The 21,745-nt window shown below is 38.5% G+C and overlaps 2 protein-coding genes and 1 pseudogene across 4 annotated transcripts; 2 read left to right on the top strand and 1 right to left on the bottom strand.

The window, feature by feature from the left end:
• Positions 1–412: 412 nt before the first annotated feature.
• On the top strand, positions 413–7,663 carry LOC121516647. 3 transcript variants are annotated; one of them, XM_041798025.1, is made up of 6 exons: positions 422–470; positions 583–891; positions 1,040–1,357; positions 5,747–5,872; positions 5,969–6,027; positions 6,103–7,663. In XM_041798025.1, the coding sequence occupies exons 1-6, from the start codon at positions 428–430 to the stop codon at positions 6,235–6,237; spliced, it is 990 nt and encodes a 329-aa protein (XP_041653959.1). In that variant the 5' UTR covers positions 422–427; the 3' UTR covers positions 6,238–7,663. The 3 variants fall into 3 exon arrangements, with proteins under 3 accessions (XP_041653961.1, XP_041653959.1, XP_041653960.1); XM_041798026.1 differs by having other exon boundaries at positions 5,750–5,872; XM_041798027.1 differs by lacking the exon at positions 583–891 and having other exon boundaries at positions 413–470.
• Positions 7,664–12,146: 4,483 nt separating this feature from the next.
• LOC121516144 lies at positions 12,147–13,966 on the bottom strand. Its single transcript, XM_041797243.1, has 6 exons — positions 13,924–13,966; positions 13,451–13,774; positions 12,854–13,213; positions 12,662–12,775; positions 12,353–12,414; positions 12,147–12,263 (listed from the first exon to the last, which is right to left on the bottom strand). Exons 1-6 carry the CDS (start codon positions 13,964–13,966, stop codon positions 12,147–12,149), a joined length of 1,020 nt encoding a protein of 339 aa, XP_041653177.1.
• A 2,914-nt stretch (positions 13,967–16,880) lies between these two features.
• LOC121516146 lies at positions 16,881–21,407 on the top strand (annotated as a pseudogene).
• The last annotated feature ends 338 nt before the right edge of the window (positions 21,408–21,745 follow it).

The raw sequence follows: 21,745 nt of genomic DNA on the forward strand, positions 1-21,745 counted from the left end.
CAGGTATCAAATTCAGACTATGTACATTTAAAAATTCTACATTTATCAGTTTGAACATTGCATGTATTCCGTTTGTGCTGCATTCAACTGAATGTAGGTTAAAAGGATTAGCAAAACAACATCCTTGGTGTTTGTAGCAAACCACTGCACACAGGAATAATTACAATGTTGTCAACTCAAATTCAACCTCTTTTGTTCTTAGCATCAGAAAACCACTGACACGTGAAACCAAAGCTTGTTCTATAGTTGTTTCATGTGTTTGGGTTGGAAACATTGTCAATATTTCCACTGCGGTGTGTGGCGGTGCCATCAGCCACCAATCAGATTTCTCTTAAGCTGACCCCTCCTACAAGAAATGATTTCATTACTGTGAATCATTTTATAATGCAGTGACAATATCAGCTGTCTGAGGTGGAATGATCTGAAAATGCTGGTTGTGTTTTATTTCCTGGTGATGCTCAGAGTTGGGGGTGAGTCTAAGCATTAGTATTCATTTAAACATTTAAAGTACTGAACCAGAGAAGAAGAGTGTGTGACTGATTCCTTTCTTTGTGTTTATGTAAAATGACGTCTTTTCTATAGGTTGCATGAATGATGGAATCTTTGACAATCAGACAGTTGTTGTTGGAGATGAAGTGAACATGAAGTGTGAAACTGAGGCCTCAGGGAGCTTCTATTGGATCCGCCTCGGTTCTAGAAACTTCCCTGAATACTTGGGAAAATCATTTAACATACCAAATTTAAATTCTCACATTACAATTACAACAGACAATGGACTGTTAACACTTCATATTAAAAAGGCACAGTTGAGGGATACAGGACTTTACTATTGTTTGTCAACCAGTCAACGAACCCTGACGTTTTTGACAGGAACAAACCTGACAGTTACAGGTGAGTACACTTTTATTTCTCTTATTTCAGGTCTTTAAAAATGTCCAGTTGGAACATTCTAAAAAACATAATCATCAGCTGTGTTGTTAAAGATTTTGTTCAGATTTAAAAACTTCAAACATGTATTTCATTTCTAATTTATCCACAGCAAAACCTGCGGTCCCTACAGTCCTTCCTCCTGGTCCAGTCCTTCCTGTTGATCCAGTCCCCCCAGAAGAGTCTAAGGAGAAAACCTGTCCAGGAGAACACAGTGTTTGCTGTTACAGAGCCGGATCACATCAGTTATACCCAGGATTAAATCGAGAAATCAGTGCTGAAAACCAGCAGAACCCTGCAGGACTCTCAGTAAAGAAATGCATCTGTAGTTTCATCCAGAACAGTAGCGCCACAGATCCTGGGACTTGTCTCTGTGCTGTGGACTCGTGTGAAGAGATTCTTGAAAACAGATCCAACACAAAAGACCAAGGTAAAATCTTCCTTTCTCTATGTAATGACAAAGTTTATATATTTATGTCTGCAATTAGGGGATGATATTTGTCTATGGCACAAATTTAATTTCTTCTTGGATACGTTTTACTAGAATTAAACTTTTATAACGGCCAAGAGATGAAACAGAACCTCATCAGACAGTTAAAGAAGATCACAACTGAAACCAGTTAAATTATTTTGATTCAACAGTTTAAACAGAAAAAGGATTTCTCTGCACTGACCTCTCTGTTCAGCGTCTTTGTTTCTTCTACAGCTAAGCTGAACAAAAGTATACATAGGCCGATTCGCCATTTAGTAAAGGTAGGCAATTACAGGAGCCTTGTGCTACAACGGCCAAAAATATAGTTATTATAGATGTGAAATGAGTATTAGTTTTACATTTAACATTACCTTCAATGATTACAGTACATACAGTACATTCAGAAAGTACTCAGACCCCCTTCACTTTTTATTTTTGTTATGATGTAGCCTGAAGCTAGAGTTGAAAAAAAAAAAAAAAACTTTTATTCTCATAAATAAAAACACTCAGCACCCATTAATGACAAAGTAAAAATAGAATTTCCGATTTTCTTTATTTTATTTTATTTTATTTTATTTTATTTTATTTTTCAAATTTACTGAAGATAAAAAATGGAAACATCACAGTTTCCAGACCCTTTACTAAAGCACTTGAAATTTGGCTTCGGTGATTCACATTTCTGTTGATCTTTGCTGAGATGTTTCTACACTTTAATAGGAGTCCACCTGTTCTGAATTAACTTTTTTTGTATCATATTTGATATGAAATTCCATGAGACCTCTGTCTGATCAACATGATCAATAATTTCCTTAAAACCCTTCTGTATCCAATCTGATGAAGAACAAGATGTCCTCCAGTGCACTATCAGTCACAAAAAAATGTCTAATGTATCAAACGTGATTTAAAAAAAAAAGTGAAATTTTATGGCATTTTTAATTTATTTTAATTTTGGTAGAAGGTTTAAGAAACACTGTGGCAAGGCACAGATTTGAGGAAGACCACAAACTATAATAAGATCAGAATATGCTTGAAAGCTCAGTGTGTGCATGGATATAGACAAAAAAAAATGCACTTTTATTGATTTATTTTAGATTCACATCCTGGGTATATCCCAACTGGAACAACTAAATTGTGCATTATTGTGTGGTGAAATGGCAAGCAATAAATAAAAATGTATGATTAATCGCAGAAGAAGAATATTGCAACCCTGGTTTATTTTTTACCTGAGCTAAAATATGTTAATTATCTAGATGTGGTGAGTTTGACTTACGCACTCTAAACACTAACATCGATCATACCCAGAAACACTGAGTTGAACTAACTAAGTTTTTGTACCCTGTTATAAACACTTATTACAAACAAGTTGCTTAAGTTAAGTATTCAAAAATAGGGGGTTATAAATTTTGTCGCCTTTTTTAAAAATCCGAAACAGCTACTTTGGGCTCTAATTACGTGGCGCGGCGCAGGGTGGCGGAGCGTGGTGCACCCCGCCCAGTGGTAATTTCATCCGGCGCACCACCATGCGCAGCCAATTTGGCAATTTGGTAGACCGGGCTGCGCCGAGATGGGTGTGGCGGCGCATCAGGGGGAGGTGTCGACAGATTCAGCTTGGCACAGTGACAATTTCGTGCCAAAACACTGCAGGAAAGGTGCGCTGAAAGCCCACCAGCTCCAACCTGGTCTATTCTCGGCGCAGGCGAAGCGCGCCCGGTGTAGTGGTAATATGGCTGACAGGCGCGCAGTGCGCACACGTCACCAAAACCTCACATGCAGGTTTCCAGGGTGTCAGGCACATTTCAATGCAATAAACAATTACAGCAACCACTATTTAATGTAACCGACTGAAACAGCATATACATTTGTATCTATATAAATTGTCCCGTCACATCTGATGTCAGATCAAAGATGATGGCCTGACCTGATGGCAGCTGGGAGTGATAAAAACTAGCGAGTTCACATCTCTCAGCCAACCACAAACAGCCACGGCATCCAATACGGAGTATATATTCGGCTTCATCTCATGAAATTCAAAAGAAAAGAAAAAAGAGAGAGACGCTCGCTGAATAAATGTAAGTCAGTCGGTGTCTTAAGGATTTACCTGTGATTGCCCATATTTCTCAGTTTTAATCTTTATTCTTAACGTGATCTAAAAAGATGGAGTACATTATTGCAAGGAGGATGAGGAGGAGATACTTGAGAGAATATATCACAAAAGGTTCTCCTATTTGGCGATGACAGAGCAGGAATGCAGGTGGATCACAAGCATGATGCCTGGATTAGCCTGCTGCTGTGTTTAATGTAATTGTCACTTAATTTTGTACTCCTATTCATGACACAGGAACAGATTACATCTGTCCCGTGAGGTGATCCACACGGTGACGCGCATTGTGGCCTCTGATGCACAGCCCGGTGGCCACTGTGTGCCTTCTTTGCTCTGACAGCTTTTTTTTTTTTTGGCCCTTCTCCTTACATCATTGAACCGTTTTTTACATTGGGCAGCGGTTCTCAGAATATCTGGGCAAACTTGATTGACAATATTAGTAACTTCCTCCCAGGCAGTTTTTGCATCATCAGCCTGTGGAGGTCTGTTAGCATTACCATATATTCTGGTACTGTGAGCTTGGACCTCCCGGACCAGCACATCAGTTTCCTCCTGGGAGAAGTTTGGCCGACTGGAGCTGCTGCTGCTGTCTTCGTCCAGGGTGGTGGCGAGGTGAAATTGGCACTGCCCCTTGCTCGCAGCGCATTTAAAGGCGAGGAGAGGTGTTCATTTGATTGGTGAAGATTACACTCGGCTGTGTTAAACCCACTCACGCCTTCTCTCCTCCCTCTTTGCCACTTGCGCCAGTGGGAGGGATGGAGGCATGGGTGCGCCGCGCCAGACTGCGCCGTGCACGAAAATTGCAAAATGCCCTGGACACACCCCATTGGCGCGGCGTAGGTCTACGAAAATAGAGCCCTTTGACTTTATTTTTCTGACTTCATGGAAGTCATCTATGGTTTAAAGTTTAAACATTTTTTACTCAAATTATTTGAGTTATGACAAATCTTCATCGTTTTTACAGAATGCCTTTGGGCATTAAAGCATTTTGCACCACGAGCAAAGTTGCAGACACAGTTAAAGAGGTCCTGACTATGGGGGTCAGTGTAATTGTTAATGAATGTTGCATGGCACGCCGGGCCTAGTGAGACATCAGCTACTTAGTCAGTGGTTCACTGACAGCCAACATTGCTAATTATTGCTTGAGTTAGCCTCCCTTAGGTGGAATGGTAACTTAAAATGTCCTAAAAATATATATATGATTTTATCTAAGTCTTTATCTAAGTTTATCTAACTAAGTCCTGCAAACTCAAAATAACATTTTAATCTCAGTTTTGAACGCCAGTTTAGCATAGTCTATTTATAATAATAAAATTAGCATCATTATTTATATCTGAGAAATAGTCAGTCCATCAATCAATCTTTGTTTGTTTAGCACCAATTCATAACCAAATTAGTCTCAAGATGCTTTGCAAAGAGGGCAGGTTCATATCTCACACTCTGTTGTGGCCTATGGACCGGTGTTAATTATTAATATAACTGAGACTTTACCCTATTATAATGAAGAGCAGGTAGTTAATCATTAGTAAATACAGCAGTGAAGTATATTATTCTTAGTTTATTATAATTGCAGTTCACGTAAAATAAGTTATTTGAACTCACAAAAGTCAAGTTTAGTTTACTTGTTATTTTTGAGGTAACACCATTTTTAAAGTCAGCTTGAGTCCTTTTATTTTACGGTGTGATGCTCTTTTAAGCTGTGAGGAAGAAGTTCTGTAGGGTTTTTGTATATTTATATTTCAGATTTGACTTTGTCCTGTAGTTTTTTCGCTTTGCCACATGAAATTCTCCCATTTTTCTTTATATCTCTTGCTATGATTGCTATTAGCTAAATGGGGAAAGGCTTCATATTAGGGTTTGCCTGCTGCAAGTTAAGATTATGCAGTGGACGGGGAGCTGGCAGCCTTTCTCACCTGAGTGTTCTTTATCTGCCAACCATTTAGGTTTTTTTAAATTACTCATATACTCATTTTACTCCTGTGATTTTTTTTAAACAGGTGGAAATACCTTTGCATCTTTCAGAATGAGAACATATTTGAAATCAAACAGTGATTAAAGCAATCTAGCTGTAAAGTAGTAAAAACCGTAATATTAGGCAACCTCTTCTGTAAAGCTCTAAATTAAACTTGGCTACTTTAAACCAAAAATGTTAAAAACATCACATTGTGAGCCCAGCACTGTGGATCATGTTGTATCTGAGTCTAGCGTTTCCTGACATCCCTGTTATTTGCTTTATTTTGTACCAGCAGTGAACAAGGATTCACAGACCTCCCTCCTGCTGTGTGCTGCTTTAGCTGTCTGCCTCATTATTATAGCCTGCCTTATTTATTTCATAAGAAATCTCAAGAAATCATCTTGCGGTTGTTTCACTGGTAAGCAAGCAAAGTTATTCATACATCAATCTATCAAACATTAGAAATAAGCCAAACTCAATCAGACTAATGCTTGTTTTTTATTTTGTAACCCAGCTGAGACATCTCTGCAAAGAGAAAGAGAAACAGGCAGCAGTGATCAGCAGAATCAGCAGGTAAGTAATGCTGAGAAAGCAGCAACATTAATTCAATACTGCAGTCACCTAAGAATGCAATATTAATTCTTTCAGGCTGATGAGGACTCGTTGATTTATTCTGCACCGACCTTCACTAAAAGGAAAACTGTCAAAGCAGAAACAAAGGATGTGAAATCAGAGGAGAAGGAGAGCGTCTACGCCCATGTCATGTTTAAGGAGATGAACTGACACACAAAATAGATTTTGGCTCTGAATAACTGAAAAAAAATTCCTTTTATTAAATGGAGCGATGCCTACAAGGTAGATCAGGCAGACAACTTAAGCTGTACCTATTTCACACTTGACATGCATCACCAATATTATTTTTATTTAAATGATCTAAAAGGAAAAAGAAACCCCAAAATACTAAAAGTAAGTTTCCATTTTAGCAATAAAATCTGCAGTAGAGAATTTATATCTATGATCTTTTTGCTTTGAGCTGATTTTCTCTGTCTGTGTGTCAACCATCTTAATCTGGACTTCCTCTATGACCCACATCCACCTCCTGCATGTGTGTCAGTGCTTTTCAAAGAAATCGCACTCAATGGCAGAGACTATAGCAGAGAACACCTATGTCTAGTTTCTAGTTCTCGTGAAACGGAAACTCTGACATGTGCTCAGAGGTCAGAAAGCCTGTGATGTCAAAGCTTAAATGTCATTGAGGATATTTGTATCACTTGCATTGGTTTTTGGGGGCTACATGCTATAGAGGTACCCTTACGTAAATATAAGATGTGTAAATGCTTCATGGCAGTGAAGAGCAATCCAGTTTTCAGACTCTCTCTTCAGCATCCTTTTAAGATCCACAGATGTGACTGTTTTATTATTGTATTATCTATTCTTGTTATCTTGTTTTCCTGTTTGGCATTTTGCACATTGGTTAGCCTCAGTGGTTTTGAACATGCTTTCTAAATAAAGATAATCAGACTTACCTTGACAATTCACACATCGATTTTGCTAAGCCACAAAAGTTGACTGTTCTCGACTGAATTTTTCTTTTGCTCAGTTCAGTGGAAAAATCAGTCTAAGTACAAAACACCTCATACACAGTATTAAAAATCTCAAGATCTAAAAAGTGAACCCTGTGCCATTACATAAGAAACATTCCATAAAACCTTACTTTTGCCCTCCCACTATGTTGGATAATGTGTTGTTTGGTTAATGGCCAATTCCATGTAGAACTTGTGACAAATCCAGGTGCCTTCACTATACTAGTGTTGGGTAGAAATAAGCTCACTAATTATACCAAGAAAACAATTGGCAGGCTTCTTAGAATTTTAAAAGATGACCTTTTCTGGCTAAAAGTGATGGTAGCATTTTGCTAATATAATTTGTATACAAGAGTGAATAACTGTCTTCATCTGAGGGGATAAATGTGGTCTACCATGTTACACTCCCTATAAGAGGGCTGAAGTCTATGTCAAACTAAAAAGATAAATTTAAAAGCCCTTTTCATGTCCAAGCATACACATCTTGAATGTAGTCATGATTTTGTCATTGAACTGGCAAAAGTGAATTGGACTTGTCCCAACTGCATGGACAGGTCTCAATCAGTAATTTTACTCCATTCCTCTTTGCTGAACTGCTCAAGTTCTGTCAGGTTGCATGGGGATCATGCGTGAACAGCCCTTTTCAGGTCAAGCCACAAATTCTCTCTTGGATTGATGTCTGGGCTTTGATTCAGCCTCCAGAACATTCACTTTGTTGTCTTTAAACCATTTCTGTGTAGCTATCACTGTATGCTCTGGGTCATTGTCTTGCTGGAAAATAAATCTTCTCCAAAGGGATACTTACTTTACAGACCGAAGAAGACTGTCCTCCAGGATTTTGTGTCACTCAGCGACATGCACAGACATTTGGGGGGCAGGGACTCAAGTGAGAAGAAGTGCATTTATCTTAATCTATTCATAAAAAATGTAAAAAAAAAAAAAAAAAAAAAAAAAAACTTACTCTCACTTACTGACTAACTGCTCAATTTTGCTCAAATTTGGGTGAATTTAGTTTGAAATCCCTCATTCCTGTTCAAAATGGTAAAACGTGGAGAGCTCACTGAAAATGAAAGAGTCCGCATTAAACCACTTCATGATGCTGGATGGTCTCTGAGACAATATGACAGGTGGTCTAATAAATTTGTTAAGCACTCTATGTTTGGAATCATGAGCAGATCCTTTCTTTCTCCAAACTTTAGTCTTTCCATCAGTTAAGTAAAAGTTCATCTTTGTGTCATCAGTCCATAAAACTTTGTCCCAGAATGTTTGAGGCACGTCTGTACTTTTTGGCAAATTCCAGCCTGGCCTACCTGTTCTTCTTGCTAATGAGGGGTTTACATCTTCTGGTGTAGCCTCTGTACTTTAGTTCATGAAGTCTTCAGTGAACAGTAGATGTTGATGCCTTCACTCCTGCCCTCTGGAGGTTGTTGCTGATGTCACTAACAGTTGTTTTAGTGTCTTTCTTTACAGCTCTCACAATGTTTCTGTCATCAACTGATGCTGTTTTCCTTGTCTAACAATTCACAACTGTTACTGAGTACACCAGTGGTTTCTTTCTTCTTCGGGACATTCCAAATGGTTGTACTGGCTATGGCCAATGTTTGTGAAATGGCTCTGATTGATTTCCCATCTTCTCTCAGCTTCACAGTTGCTTGATTTTCACCCAAAGACAGCTCTCTGGTTTTCATGTTGGTTATACCTCTAACTACAAATGCAATCTGCACAGGCAAAACCCAGATCTGAAACCAAGTGTAGACATTCAGCGCTATTTAATGGCTGAATACTCAGTGTTATAGAACACAACTGGACATATAACCACACCTGTCAGTCACATGTTCCATTCATTTTGCTCACATGAAAAATGGGTGGGTTCAAACAAAAGGTGCTATCCTCAAAGTCATGTAACAGATTCAGATAAGATAAAAATACCTGAAAATAAAATCTGAGATGTTGATCTCTTGTCACATATTCATCTTTTGATACCAAACCCAAATGTTTTCAGTCTACAGCAAAAATAAAGGAATTGGGCACTGTAATACAGAAGCAAATGCATCTCCACTATAAACACAATAACATTTTTCCCTCACAGAAATCACAAGTGAAAATCTGCAGCTCTCCCTTCAGTTTTCACTGAAACACTGCTAGTTCCTGGAAGTAAGAGTTCAAGTTTGAGTCAGAGGTTACATGCAAACAGCTTCATATATCAGTCCCTGCCCAGGAGCTGTGCTGTGGTTACACACTCTTTCGTCATCGCTCATTTACTTTTGAAGGAGGAGTGCTGAGTCTGCAGCCATCTCCTTTTGTTGTTTGTTTTCGATAAACTCATATTTGCTATTTGATTAGTTCAGTTTCAGAGTAGATTATCTGTAAAGCACAGGAAGATAGATGAAAAGAAAAAGAAAGGATCATTAACCCCATAGTCTGTGGCACTAGTTCAGTTTTTATTGTCACCACCCATTAGTTTCAGCCATGTTACTTACAGTATGAAAGCCTTGAGGAATTTCTTATTTAGGGTTCTTTCACATCTTTAGCCTATCTACTATTTCCCCACTGAGATGATAAAATGATTTATGGTTGTATTTTGCCCTAGGATTATTTTGTGTTCACACTGCAATATTGCAAAGCGTGACAAAGGACACACCAAAGAGCTGGCCCTGCATCATTTTGTCCTGCAGTTTCAGCAGATGTTTTAACTATACAACGATCACAGGCACAGGTGGCAGTTAATACATTCACTCTATCAACCTTAACACTTGATAAGATCTGACAGTGGCATGTAAAATGGGAGACAAGTTTGCTGAAAGAGGAGGACCTAGTAATGAAGAGGAAAAATTCCTCTGGTACTCTGAGTTGGGCAAAATCCTGAAAGTGAAGGACGTTCAAACTAGGGCCAGAAGCCCAGTACCATGCTCAAGCAGGATTGTACCCCCCACCTCAATCCCCCAGTGGTCTGCAATCCCAGAGCTTCAAGACCAACCAGGCCTGGGCATGGGTACATCATCACATAGTTCTGTAACACAAGCAGGTACCAAGAAGTGAGGGCTTACAGAGTAAGCCTAGTGGGAAAATACACAGACAACATGACAGCAACTTTACTCACTTTGTGGCTTTTTTGAATTAGTGCAATCAGATATGGCCCCCTAAAACTCCACTGTTTTTAAAAATGACTGTTGAGAGGAAGCAGAGGTGGTTGTATCAATTATATGAAGAAGAAGACGCATCAGGATGGTTTGTTTAACTAGTCTACCATATTATTGAGCATCTACTTTTGGTTTCTGGTCTTTCTGTAAAGATAATGGTGTCTTGTAAGCCTGTCTGGGCTGTGCATATTGTTTATGCATGACACAGTAATAAAATTTAATCAATCAATAAATTATATGGCACATTCATGCTGTGCAACTGTGCTTGTGAACATGCAAGAACAAAGGTACAATGCAGAATCCAAGATGGCGGCCAAATAGCAGCCTTGGTACCTTCCTATCTTTTGTTCATCCCCCAGGCTGATACTCTGATAAACGGCAGGCACAGTTACCCTGATGACAACTCAGAAGTCACAGTTTCTCTGATGATCACCCAACAGTCACAGAGTCACTCTGATGACCAATCAACAGTCACAGAGTCACTCTGATGACCACTCAACAGTCACAGAGTTACTCTGACGATCATTCAACAGTCACAAAGTTACTCTGATGATCATTCAACAGTCACAGAGTTTCTTTGATGACCACTCAACAGTCACAGAGTTACTCTGATGACCAATCAACAGTCACAGTCACTCTGATGACCACTCAACAGTCACAGAGTTACTCTGATGACCAATCAACAGTCACATAGTCACTCTGATGACCACTCAACAGTCACAGAGTTACTCTGATGATCATTCAACAGTCACAGAGTAACTCTGATGATCACTCAACAGTCACAGTTACTCTGATGATCATTCAACAGTCACAGAGTAACTCTGATGATCACTCAACAGTCACAGAGTTACTCTGATGACCACTCAACAGTCACAGAGTTACTCTGATGATCACTAAACAGTCACAGAGTTACTCTGATGGCCACTCAACAATCACAGAGTTACTCTGATGATCATTCAACAGTCACAGAGTTACTCTAATAACCAATCAACATTTACAGAGTTACTCTTATGGCCACTCAACAATCACAGAGTAACTCTGATGATCATTCAACAGACACAGAGTTACTCTGATGATCTCTAAACCGTCACAGAGTTACTCTGATGACCACTCAACAGTCACAGTTATTCCTAATGGCCACTAAACAGTCACAGAGTCAGAAAATAGAACTTAAGCTCTGCTTAAAGTGAAATATCCAACACAATTTCTTTTGGCTTTACTGTAGCTCCAGTACTTTAAGAAAACCCACTTTGGTAAAATGCCTTACCTCATATGCACGGTTGCATTAGTAAATGTTAACTATCTTAGTGACCTTTAACTTCCTCACATAAATCTCCTGACATCCGTGCATATTTTATACTTCTGATTAATTCTAGTTTGCATCCTTTGCACATCTTGCAACCATACTATCAATGCAAACAGACTTGCAGAAAAAAAATCTAACAAGAGCTTGTGCATATTTTAATCTCCATTTTTTAACTTTTTTCAATTTTATGTTTAAATTAAATTATTTCTATTTCCTGTACACTGATAGCAAAGCTAACATGAGTCAACAAAGCTGATTGTGATTCTGATTAATGGAAGCAAGCCAGGACCATCTTCAGCTCACTTGTTTCGTTATGACGGAGTAAATGTTGTGTTCAAATACTTTATGTCCAAACAAACTAAGACAGGGATGGAAACACCTGCTTGTTTTTAAGAGAATTCTCCAAACAATCCAGATGTAAAAGCACCCTTAAACTATTAACAGTATCACTTTAATAGTAGTAAAAGCTTAAAACATTTTATTTGGTCACAAAGAAAAAAAGACTACTCATAATTAAATATGCAACATATTACAAATGCATAATAGCCATAATAAACCTGATAATAGTATAATAAACAAACAAAAATTTGCACCATAAACAGATGTGAGCCCATTATCTAAGATAATTCACAATTCTGATTTAAAGCTTTACCTTTAAAAAAATCAGGATTTTACTTGAGCGTAAACATCATCCCTGGTGAACTCTCTAGTCGTTCTTTCCCTTGTGTATCTGACAGAAAAGTTTGGAGCAGCGTAGTTTAATTCATGCTCAGCGCTGGTCTGTGGAGGAAATACAACAGTTTGGTAAACTAGATGAAAGGAATAGAAAGTGACTGTGAGATGTTTAGACGTATTTTAGGGTCTCTTACGTTATCGTGCTCTTGATGGTGCGTGTTGTCATTTTGGGCTTGTGAAACAAGACTTTCTAACCCTGCAATGAAAATAAAAAGTAGAAGATACATTAACTTGAGCTTCTTTTTAAAGAAGAGGATCATTCCACGTAATCAATTGAGACAGTCAAAATGTACTTGAATTATTGTACAAGATCCATCTACCATCAACCATTTTAACATTCAGAATAATCAAACATGTACGCTTGTTCAATTAAAATCAACTTTTCAGTTCATGTAAGAGAAGGATAACAGTTGTTGAAAATACTTTGTTCTAACAGCACTTACCTTCATGTTGTTTATGTGATTTTAGTCTGAGGAAGAGGAAAACATTTAGGACAACTGAAATAACCAAACAGATGGAGAGAATCCAAACAAGAAAGTCCAAATGTGCTGAATGAGCTGGAAAACAAACAGATAAATTGTCAGCCTTTATGAAATAATGTATTTTGTTTGCTTCTACCACTAATACAGTCTTACCTTTAATGTCCACTTTGGTTCCATCTCCAAATAAAATGCGTCCACATGTGGCCACAGCACAGTAGTAAGTCCCATCATCAGAGGAGCTGATGCTCTTAGAGAAGTGATGAACACAGCTTTTCTGAGCATTAGATCTCTTGTCACATTCATCTCTTCTGTTTCCATCGGTGTAGATGATGTCTGGATGAGATTTCTCTATCTGGGTTCTGAGCCAGAACACACTGTGACCTCCTGGACACGTTTTATTCTCAGAGTCAGAGAGGACCGAACACTGCAGAGTCATCAAGTCTCCCTGATGGAGCGGATCAGAGACTGTCGGCCACTGAACGACTGTCAAGTTTGATGTCCTCTCACTGTTTCCTGTTAAAATGTAGAAAGAACTAAATTTTCAAATGTCAACATGAACCCTGAAGGAAATCCTCACATTGGCAAAATGTCAAAATATTATAATATACCTAAATGAGTGAGGCATACAAGGAGTTGTTCAGAGACAGTAGTAGAAATGACACTGAGAACTACACTGAAAAAACAAAGCCTCTTTGCTCAGAGATATCAGCAAAGAATGGACTGATTCTACAACAGTGATCATGTATTTACCTTGTACTGATAAATATGTCCCACTCCATTTATCCTCATTCCACTCCAGAACTGCACAGTGATACATTCCTTCATCTTCTTCAGTTGTCCTAAAAATGGTCAGCTTGCTCATATTCCCATTATTGATTAAGTTAAATCTAGATTTGCTAAATTCTGGTTCAAACTGAGGGGTTATTTGTCTGTAAACTGTTGTTATTAATTTCAGATTATCTCCGGCTCGCTGCTTGTACCAGTGTAGTTTCATGCGGTTCCAATCTTTAGGCAAATCACATGTGAGAGTCACAGGATCTCCAAGTTGAACTGTGGTTACTGGGACAAGTGAATCTGTATTCAATTAAAATAGACACAAATAAGCAATAAATAAATAGAAGCACATCAACTGTAAAAAAGAAAGAAAAAAGAAAGAAACGTGCAGAATTTCCTTGAACAACCACACATCTAGACATAGATTAATCGATTTTTTTTTTACTTACATGCCTGTTGAAGGAGAAGCAGTGTAATCCAGAACGCTGTCATCTTGACTCTGTCTCATGTTGGGCAACTTCTCAGTTACTTTGTCAGTGAAGAGGGTGATGAGGTCATCAAAGTCACTCTTTTAAATGCACCTGATTGGTTATCTCATTACGCAATCAAAGTGCATTTCCTACCACAGAGGGTTGTGCTTACTGTAAAAAAAAGGGTCACACTCTTATCCTCTTGCATAAAATATTCCATTCAGAAGAAAATCAACAATCGTTCACTTTGGATTTAAACTGACTTTTAAACATGCCATGTCCTGTAACTGTCTGAAGTGTCTGAATAGTAATGTCATGTAACGTAGCGTAACTGTAATGTTTGAAAAGCAATGCCACCTGCTGTGATAGAGACTACTCTAGTCTAGACAGACTTCATTAAAAAATTGACTTTGCAACGAATAAACATTAAAACATTGCTCATAATTTGTTTGTAAATTTCAATGCATTTTTTACATCAGTTGTAACAACAAGTTTCTGATTAAATAATGCAGCTAGAAAACAAAAGCAATTGGTTGCAGATGTCTGCAGTGTTGATGCTTTATTCTGTGGTAAACTGAAATACACTAGAACAGAGGATCACAGGAAGTGTTTGTCTTTTTTCCTCTTGGTCTCTGCATAACAGTGCAGTCAGTGGCATTTTATTTGTCAGTGTCATGATCAGCACTGTTTGTCTCTTAAGGTGAGGTAACAAGGGAAAGGGGCTGATTTTTCATCCATTTTGTGGCTGAATCAGATTCAGATTCACTTTTCCTTTTTCTTATGTTGCAGCACAATTCTGCAAAAAAAAAATCATTTTTATTCTCAGTAATCTACACTCAGTTCCCCATCATGACAAAGTGAAAAAAGAATTTTAGAAATTTGTGTTAATTTATTGAAAATGGAAAACCGAAAATATCACAATTGAAATAAGTAATGAGACCCTTTACAACAACACTTCAAATTCAGCTCAGGTTCCTCCCATTTCTCTCAGTCTTTGCTGAGATGTTTCTACACCTTGACTGGAGTCCACCTGTGGTAAGTTACATTGATTTAACATGATTTGGAAAGGCACACACCTCTCTATAGAAGGACACACAGCTGAAAATGATATCAGAGCAAAAACCAAACCATGAGGTCTCTTTTTTCACTTCGACATTAAAGATCCCATTATATTCTTTCCAGAACTGATTCTGATACCAAGGTGTTGGGTATCATTCAATACCAAGTACCTATCTGATACCGGTGTGAACTTTCTGGACTGACTGTGAAGACTGGCAAATTATTTTAGACATATCCACCTTATTCCTGGGGCTGCTACTGTAAATCGGAATGTGGGCGAAACTTCCAGTGCTAAAGCAGAAGTACATTAAATATGAGTATTCTAGTGCAGCAGCTAATGATAGAGGCTAACTATGAATAACAGTTGTTTCGATAGGAATTCACCTCAAATTTGTAAATATTATTTTTTTTATTATCACATGATCACACCATTTGTACTGTAAGCTGTAAATAAGGTGGATACCACCTTATTCCTGACAGTCCACTTTGGCTATTAATTGTGGGTGGAGCTTCCAGTACAGTAACAATAATAGCAAAAATGTGATTCTTCCAAGGACTTTAAACCAAATGATTTAGCATTAACAGTGGTTGTTCTGAATTAAATAAATATTTGCTGTAATAAATACTACTTGATTTTTGTTAAATCAAGTAGTATTACTTACTATACTGATACAAAGCTCATAAAGTTAGCTACGTAAATATGCTGTCAAGGTTTTCTGAGGTAACATCATCACATTAGTAGAAGAGGGAGAAATAATAATATTATCCCGTTTGAGGTGAAACAGACAAAGTTTACATATTTTAATGTCCAAATTGCTAATAATCTAATAATCGTGTTTAGCATCTCGTTTCTATGCAAAGTCCCATTGAGATAGATAGGACCAGAAGTTGCGCCCATATGTCACACAAAGAATCATGGGGGCTGGAAATAAGGTGGATATTCGACTAAGAACATGGCTCAACAAATAGAATCATAATGTACAGCATCTCTGTGACCCTAAAGTAGTTTGTCAAACCTCGTGTCATGTCAGGCTCAGACAGCATGACATGATTACGGAACAGCCTGCCATAAGTAAGCTTCTCCACTGATGCAGAGGTGAGGGTGGTTCCTGGTGACCTTTCTAAAATCCACAGTCAGTTCCTTTGTCTTCTTAACGTTGACTCAGTAGTTGTTGTTTCTGCACCAGGCCTCCAGTTGTTCCAACTCAAGCCTGTATGCTGACTCATCATTTAGGGAGAAGAGTCCCACCACTGCTGTATCACCTGCAAACTTGATGATGTGGTTGCTCAGGTGTCATTATTTAACACCATTCAAAAACGGTACTATTGACTGTGATGGATCAAAAGCTAGCTGGTAAAAATGCAGAGCATAATAACCAGGCTGTCTGTTCATGCAAAGAGCTGGGAAATGTGAAAGATATTTAAGTCCGTCAAAATTAATCTCTATCAAAGCATGGGGAGTGGGGAGTGTTGCATAAAATTTTAAATAGATTACAGTCAAATAACAATACTGACATCCCAAAATCACTGTGCTGTGAATGAGTGTCCTGTTAAGAATATCACAGTTTCAACATCAAGTTCATAAAGGTGAATATCAATGTTGAAAAAACATAGAATCAGTTTTAAACTCAATCAAATTAGAGGCAAAATGTGTAAAACTTTCATATTTGTAAACTCCTCAGTCTTATCTGAATGAAACTGTCAAAGTCAGAGGATAAGAGTGTGACCCTTTTCATAGCAAGCACAACCTGGTGTGGAAGGAAATGCTATATGATTGCATACTGAAAAAAACAATGAGGCTCAGTTGAAGGAGTGACTCTGGTGACCACATGAATGCCTTCACTTAGAGAAGCTGCCAAACACAAGGCAGAGTCAAGATGACAGCGTTCTGGATTGCACTGCTTCTCCTTCACCAGGCATGTAAGTTAAAAAAAAATCCTATGTCTAGATGTGTGGCTGTTCAGGGAAATTCTGCACATTCCTTTCTTTTTTACAGTTGATGTGCTTCTATTTATTTATTGCTTATTTGTGTCTATTTTAATTGAATACAGATTCACTTATCCCAGTAACCATAGTTCAACTTGGAGATCCTGTGACTCTCACATGTGATTTACCTAAAGATTGGGAACGCATGAAACTACACTGGTAAAAGCAGCGAGCCGGAGATAATCTGAAATTAATAATAACAGTTTACAGACAAATAACCCATTTTGAACCAGAATTTAGCAAATCTAGATTTAACTTAATCAATAATGGGAATATGAGCAAGCTGACCATTCTGAGGACGACTGAAGAAGATGAAGGGATGTATCACTGTGCAGTCCTGGAGTGGAATGAGAATAAATGGAGTGGGACATATTTGTCAGTTCAAGGTAAATACATGATCACTGTTTTAAAATCAGTCTATTCTCTGAGGTGACACTTTGCTGACAAAGAAGTTTTATCATTTGTATTTTGAAGATTTTTTGAGAATTAATTAAACATCCAATTAAAATTCTGTTAATGCCTACAATCAATGTGGTGTTTCTTCTGAATTTTCTAAAATGCATCACTCGTTTAGGTTTAATACTTCCTGTTAATCAATGTCAAGATTTCACCTGCATCCATAAAAAGTTAATTCTACATGTTAAAGCATCATAAATTAAGCTTAAATGTGACATTTAAACACCTGAAACTAGCAGGAAACATCTGTACTATGTACTTACTGTTTTGATTTCATGGTCTGCTTATTTTTGCAGGAAACAGTGAGAGGACATCAAACTTGACAGTCATTCAGCGGCCGACAGTCTCTGATCCACTCCGTCCAGGGGACTTGATGACTCTGCAGTGTTCGGTCCTCTCCGACTCTGAGAATAAAACGTGTCCAGGAGGTCACAGTGTGTTCTGGCTCAGAACCCAGATAGAGAAATCTCATCCAGACATCATCTACACCGGTGGAAACAGAAGAGATGAATGTGACGAGAGATCTGACGCTCAGAAAAGCTGTGTTCATCACTTCTCTAAGAGCGTCAGCTCCTCTGATGATGGGACTTACGACCGTGCTGTGGCCACATGTGGACGCATTTTATTTGGAGATGGAACCACAGTGGACATTAAAGGTACCTGCATCATCATTTTTCTCTTAAGAATTGGCAAATTAAAATGTTTTTGTGATGTATGTGTGGTGGTAGGACTCAGGTGCGGAGACGGAAGCAGTTTTAAGCAGTTTATTGGGCAGGTAAGTACAGAGTGAGGGGGATTCCAAGAGTCCAGGAGGAAGTGTGGGTGAGCTGGAGCTGGCTGTGGTGATCTGAGCAGGAGGCACTGGAAGAAGGAGGAGAGGCACGTTAGCGAGAGGCACAAGGTAAATACAAACACTGGAGATAACTAGAATCATCAAAAAATCACAAGAACTTCTCTGGAGGATCTGAGAAGGAGCCTGGAGCAGACGTTTACCGTGAGGTAAGGTAGACAAGACTCAGGCGCTGTAGAGAGATGCAGCTGGTCTTAAATAGCATGAGTCGATTAGGTGATTCGCCGCAGGTGTGACTCTCCACAGCACCAGGGGGGCAGGGTGAAAGCCTCAGGAGAAGCAGAGGATAGTTAGCAGCCAGCAACCAGCTCCGGAAACTGGAAGTTCCACAAAATAAAACACTCAATACAAAATAAACACCACAACAAGTCCAGTCATGAAATTTCCTGGCTCCTAAATATTCCACAGTCAACTGTCAGTGGTATTATAACAAAGTGGAAGGGATTGGGAACGACAGCAACTCAGCCACAAAGTGGTAGGCCACGTAAAATGACGGAGCAGAGTCGGCGGGTTTCCATGGCCAAGCAGCTGCTTCCAAGTCGTACATCACCAAGCACAATGTGAAGCTTCGGATGCAGTGGTGTAAAGCACACCACCACTGGACTCTAGAGCAATGGAGACAAATTCGCTGAAGTGACAAATTGCGCTTTTCCCTTTGGCAATCTGATGGACGAGTCTGGGTTTGGCGGTTGCCAGGAGAACAGTGCTTGTCTGACTGCATTGTGCCAAGTGTAAAGTTTGGTGTTGGGGGGATTATGGTGTGGGGTTGTTTTTCAGGAGCTGGGCTTGGCCCCTTAGCTCCAGTGAAAGGTACTCTGAATGCTTCAGCATACCAAGAGATTTTGGACGATTCCATGCTCCCAACTTTGTGGGAACAGTTTGGGGATGGCCCCTTCCTGTTCCAACATGACTGAGCACCAGTGCACAAAGCAAGGTCCATAAAGACATGGATGAGAGTTTGGTGTGGATGAACTTGACTGGCCTGCACAGAGTCCTGACCTCAACCTGATAGAACTCCTTTGGGATGAATTAGAGTGGAGACTGAGAGCCGGGCCTTCTGGTCCAACATCAGTGTGTGACCTCACAAATGCACATCTGGAAGAATGGTCAAAAATTCCTATAAACACACTCCTAAACCTTGTGGAAAGCCTTCCCAGAAGAGTTGAAGCTGTTATAGCTGCAAAGCGTGGACCAATGTCATATAAAACCCTATGGATTAAGAATGGGATGTCACTTAAGTTCTTATGCGAGTCAAGGCAGGTGAGCGAATACTTTTGGCAGTATAGTGTATAAAAAAGTCACAAATATGATATGTTTAGATTAATTCAAACAGAATTAAAGCTCACAGTAAAAATAAAAACTGGTATAAAACACAGAAGTATGTTAAAACTGTTATGTGTTATAAACTGACCAAAGATTACTCCTATTCTGTAATTTACACCTTGAGAATTTCTATTCATTTGTAAAATTTACTTTACCATTTTTATTTTTTACAAACCTGTTGCAACATCATACTATGCTACAGAGCTATTATCCTACATTAAAATGTTCTTTGTTAAGAAAAGACCTTTAGTATGGTTTGCTAGATGAGTTGGCCTTATGTCTAAATGATTGCTCAACATTAACTTTTTTTCTCATTTTCTTTAAAGAACAACAAGAAAAACACAATCTTTGTTTTTTTTCTCTTTAATGGATGTGAAGTTTATACTAATAATAAAGCACTGTTAAATAGCTGTCCATTTTATGAAGAAATGAAAACTGCAGCAGGTTTCATGAACATCTCTAATTCTACTCAGACAGATCAATGTTGAGTATCAAACCTCATTTATTCTGCTTTAAACTTCTGTCATCATTTATGGTGTAAGTGTCTTTAAATGTGTGAAATAAAGCTTTAAAAACCATTAAATTATCTGTTAAAACAAAGGTGACTTAGATTTGTTGCATTTAATTCAAATAAGGAACAGATTTAAACATCTGTTTTCAACACTTTGTAGTTTAATATCACTTGAGTAAATCAAATCATAGAAACAGAAACTTTCACTTTATTCAGTTCAGATCTCCTCCAAAGTTACTGGAGTTTCAGGTATAGCCTCTTATCCATCTGTCTCTGTTTCTCACTGCCCTGATCAACAGGATGTGACTAGTTGGCGGGTGTTAGTGTCAAGCCCCTATTTTATTTATAGACATTTTACACTGCTAAAGGGGTGTATATATATCTAAATATGCTTCCTCCATTTTCCCACTAAAATATAACTAATTTCAGTAAAACTTATGATGGCATTTAGCATTACTCTTCACCTTTAAAATGCTTTAGTGTCATCATCTTATCGTGGTTAGTTATGATGTTAGGGTCCTTAGTGTGGGACCAAGAGAGATGTAAAACTGCATTTTTTATGTTCTGGGGGAAATAGGAAGTTTGAGACACTCAGGGCCACTCCTGATTGGTCAAATGCTGTGATGTCACTTTCTGTGACACTGGCTGTTCTCTGATTGGCTGAGAAAAGTCATTCTGGTTTTACTGTAGCACAGAGAGTTAAGGGGAGGCCGCGTAGGAAGTCAGCTGAAGTGGCCTGATGTCTGATCAAGCTTTGACATACAATATAAATTACTGTTTTTAAAAATCACATCTTTTTAATTCTTTTTCAGAGAACTGTTCACTGCAGGTCAATGCCGTTATTTATCTGCTCTGTGGTTTTTTGGCTCTGAGTCTCATTGTGATCACTTTCCTCATCTATGGCATCAAGAAAAACAACTCTGATTGTTGCAGTGGTAAGGAATTTCTTCTTTCTTTGTACAATACCATAAAATTTTCTGTTTCTTTACACTTTCATACTTGGGTTTCAGCCTGTGCTGTGCACAAAAGCTGTGATGGTTGGGGAAGTCAGCTGATAAGGAATTTAAAGGTAGGATCATGTTTTTCAAAAGAAAATGTGTGCCTTTTGTGACTACATGTTGAATTCTCTTGCAACACTGATTGTTTCCACAGAAAGAGGAAGCCCATTCTGCTGTCATCTTCACCACTTTGAGGTCAAAAGAAGGAGCAGTGAAGGATGTGAAACTAGCAGAGAGAGAGAGGATCTACGCCGCTGTGAAGGCTTTTGGGTTGGATTAGTGATCTAACAGGCCTGCTTGTCATCAGTTAATCACAGATAACCTGTGATTTTGATTGCTTCAATTCTTAAAGATTTTAAATGGCTTCTTGGTAGTATTGTACATGTGCCTATTTCTCTAGATTATTGTTGACTGTTTTGGTCCAAGAGGGTTGATACAGTGTTTCAAATAATTTTGAACTAGGTTCCCATGTTTTAAAGACTTTTTTCTGCCTGCAAAAGAGATGGATTGGCCAGATTCCATGTCTGTCCTCTTAAATGCTCCAGTCATCAGGTCAGGTGAAAATGGACCTGACTAATCATTGTCATTTGAGTAGAATGAGGCAGTAGCTACAGGTGG

Source organism: Cheilinus undulatus, linkage group 10 (assembly GCF_018320785.1).
Source record: "Cheilinus undulatus linkage group 10, ASM1832078v1, whole genome shotgun sequence".
Lineage (NCBI taxonomy): Eukaryota > Metazoa > Chordata > Actinopteri > Labriformes > Labridae > Cheilinus > Cheilinus undulatus.

What these genes read in the sequence shown, in the direction of transcription:
- LOC121516647 (XM_041798025.1), top strand. Translation starts at nt 428, where the DNA reads ATGCTGGTTGTGTTTTATTTCCTGGTGATGCTCAGAGTTGGGG. An exon ending in AACAAACCTGACAGTTACAG is followed by an intron (nt 892 to 1,039) that starts GTGAGTACACTT and finishes ATTTATCCACAG; the next exon opens with CAAAACCTGCGGTCCCTACA. An exon ending in GTGATCAGCAGAATCAGCAG is followed by an intron (nt 6,028 to 6,102) that starts GTAAGTAATGCT and finishes TAATTCTTTCAG; the next exon opens with GCTGATGAGGACTCGTTGAT.
- LOC121516144 (XM_041797243.1), bottom strand. Translation starts at nt 13,966, where the DNA reads ATGACAGCGTTCTGGATTACACTGCTTCTCCTTCAACAGGCAT. An exon ending in GCTTCTCCTTCAACAGGCAT is followed by an intron (nt 13,775 to 13,923) that starts GTAAGTAAAAAA and finishes AATTGAATACAG; the next exon opens with ATTCACTTGTCCCAGTAACC. An exon ending in GACATATTTATCAGTACAAG is followed by an intron (nt 13,214 to 13,450) that starts GTAAATACATGA and finishes ACATTTTAACAG; the next exon opens with GAAACAGTGAGAGGACATCA.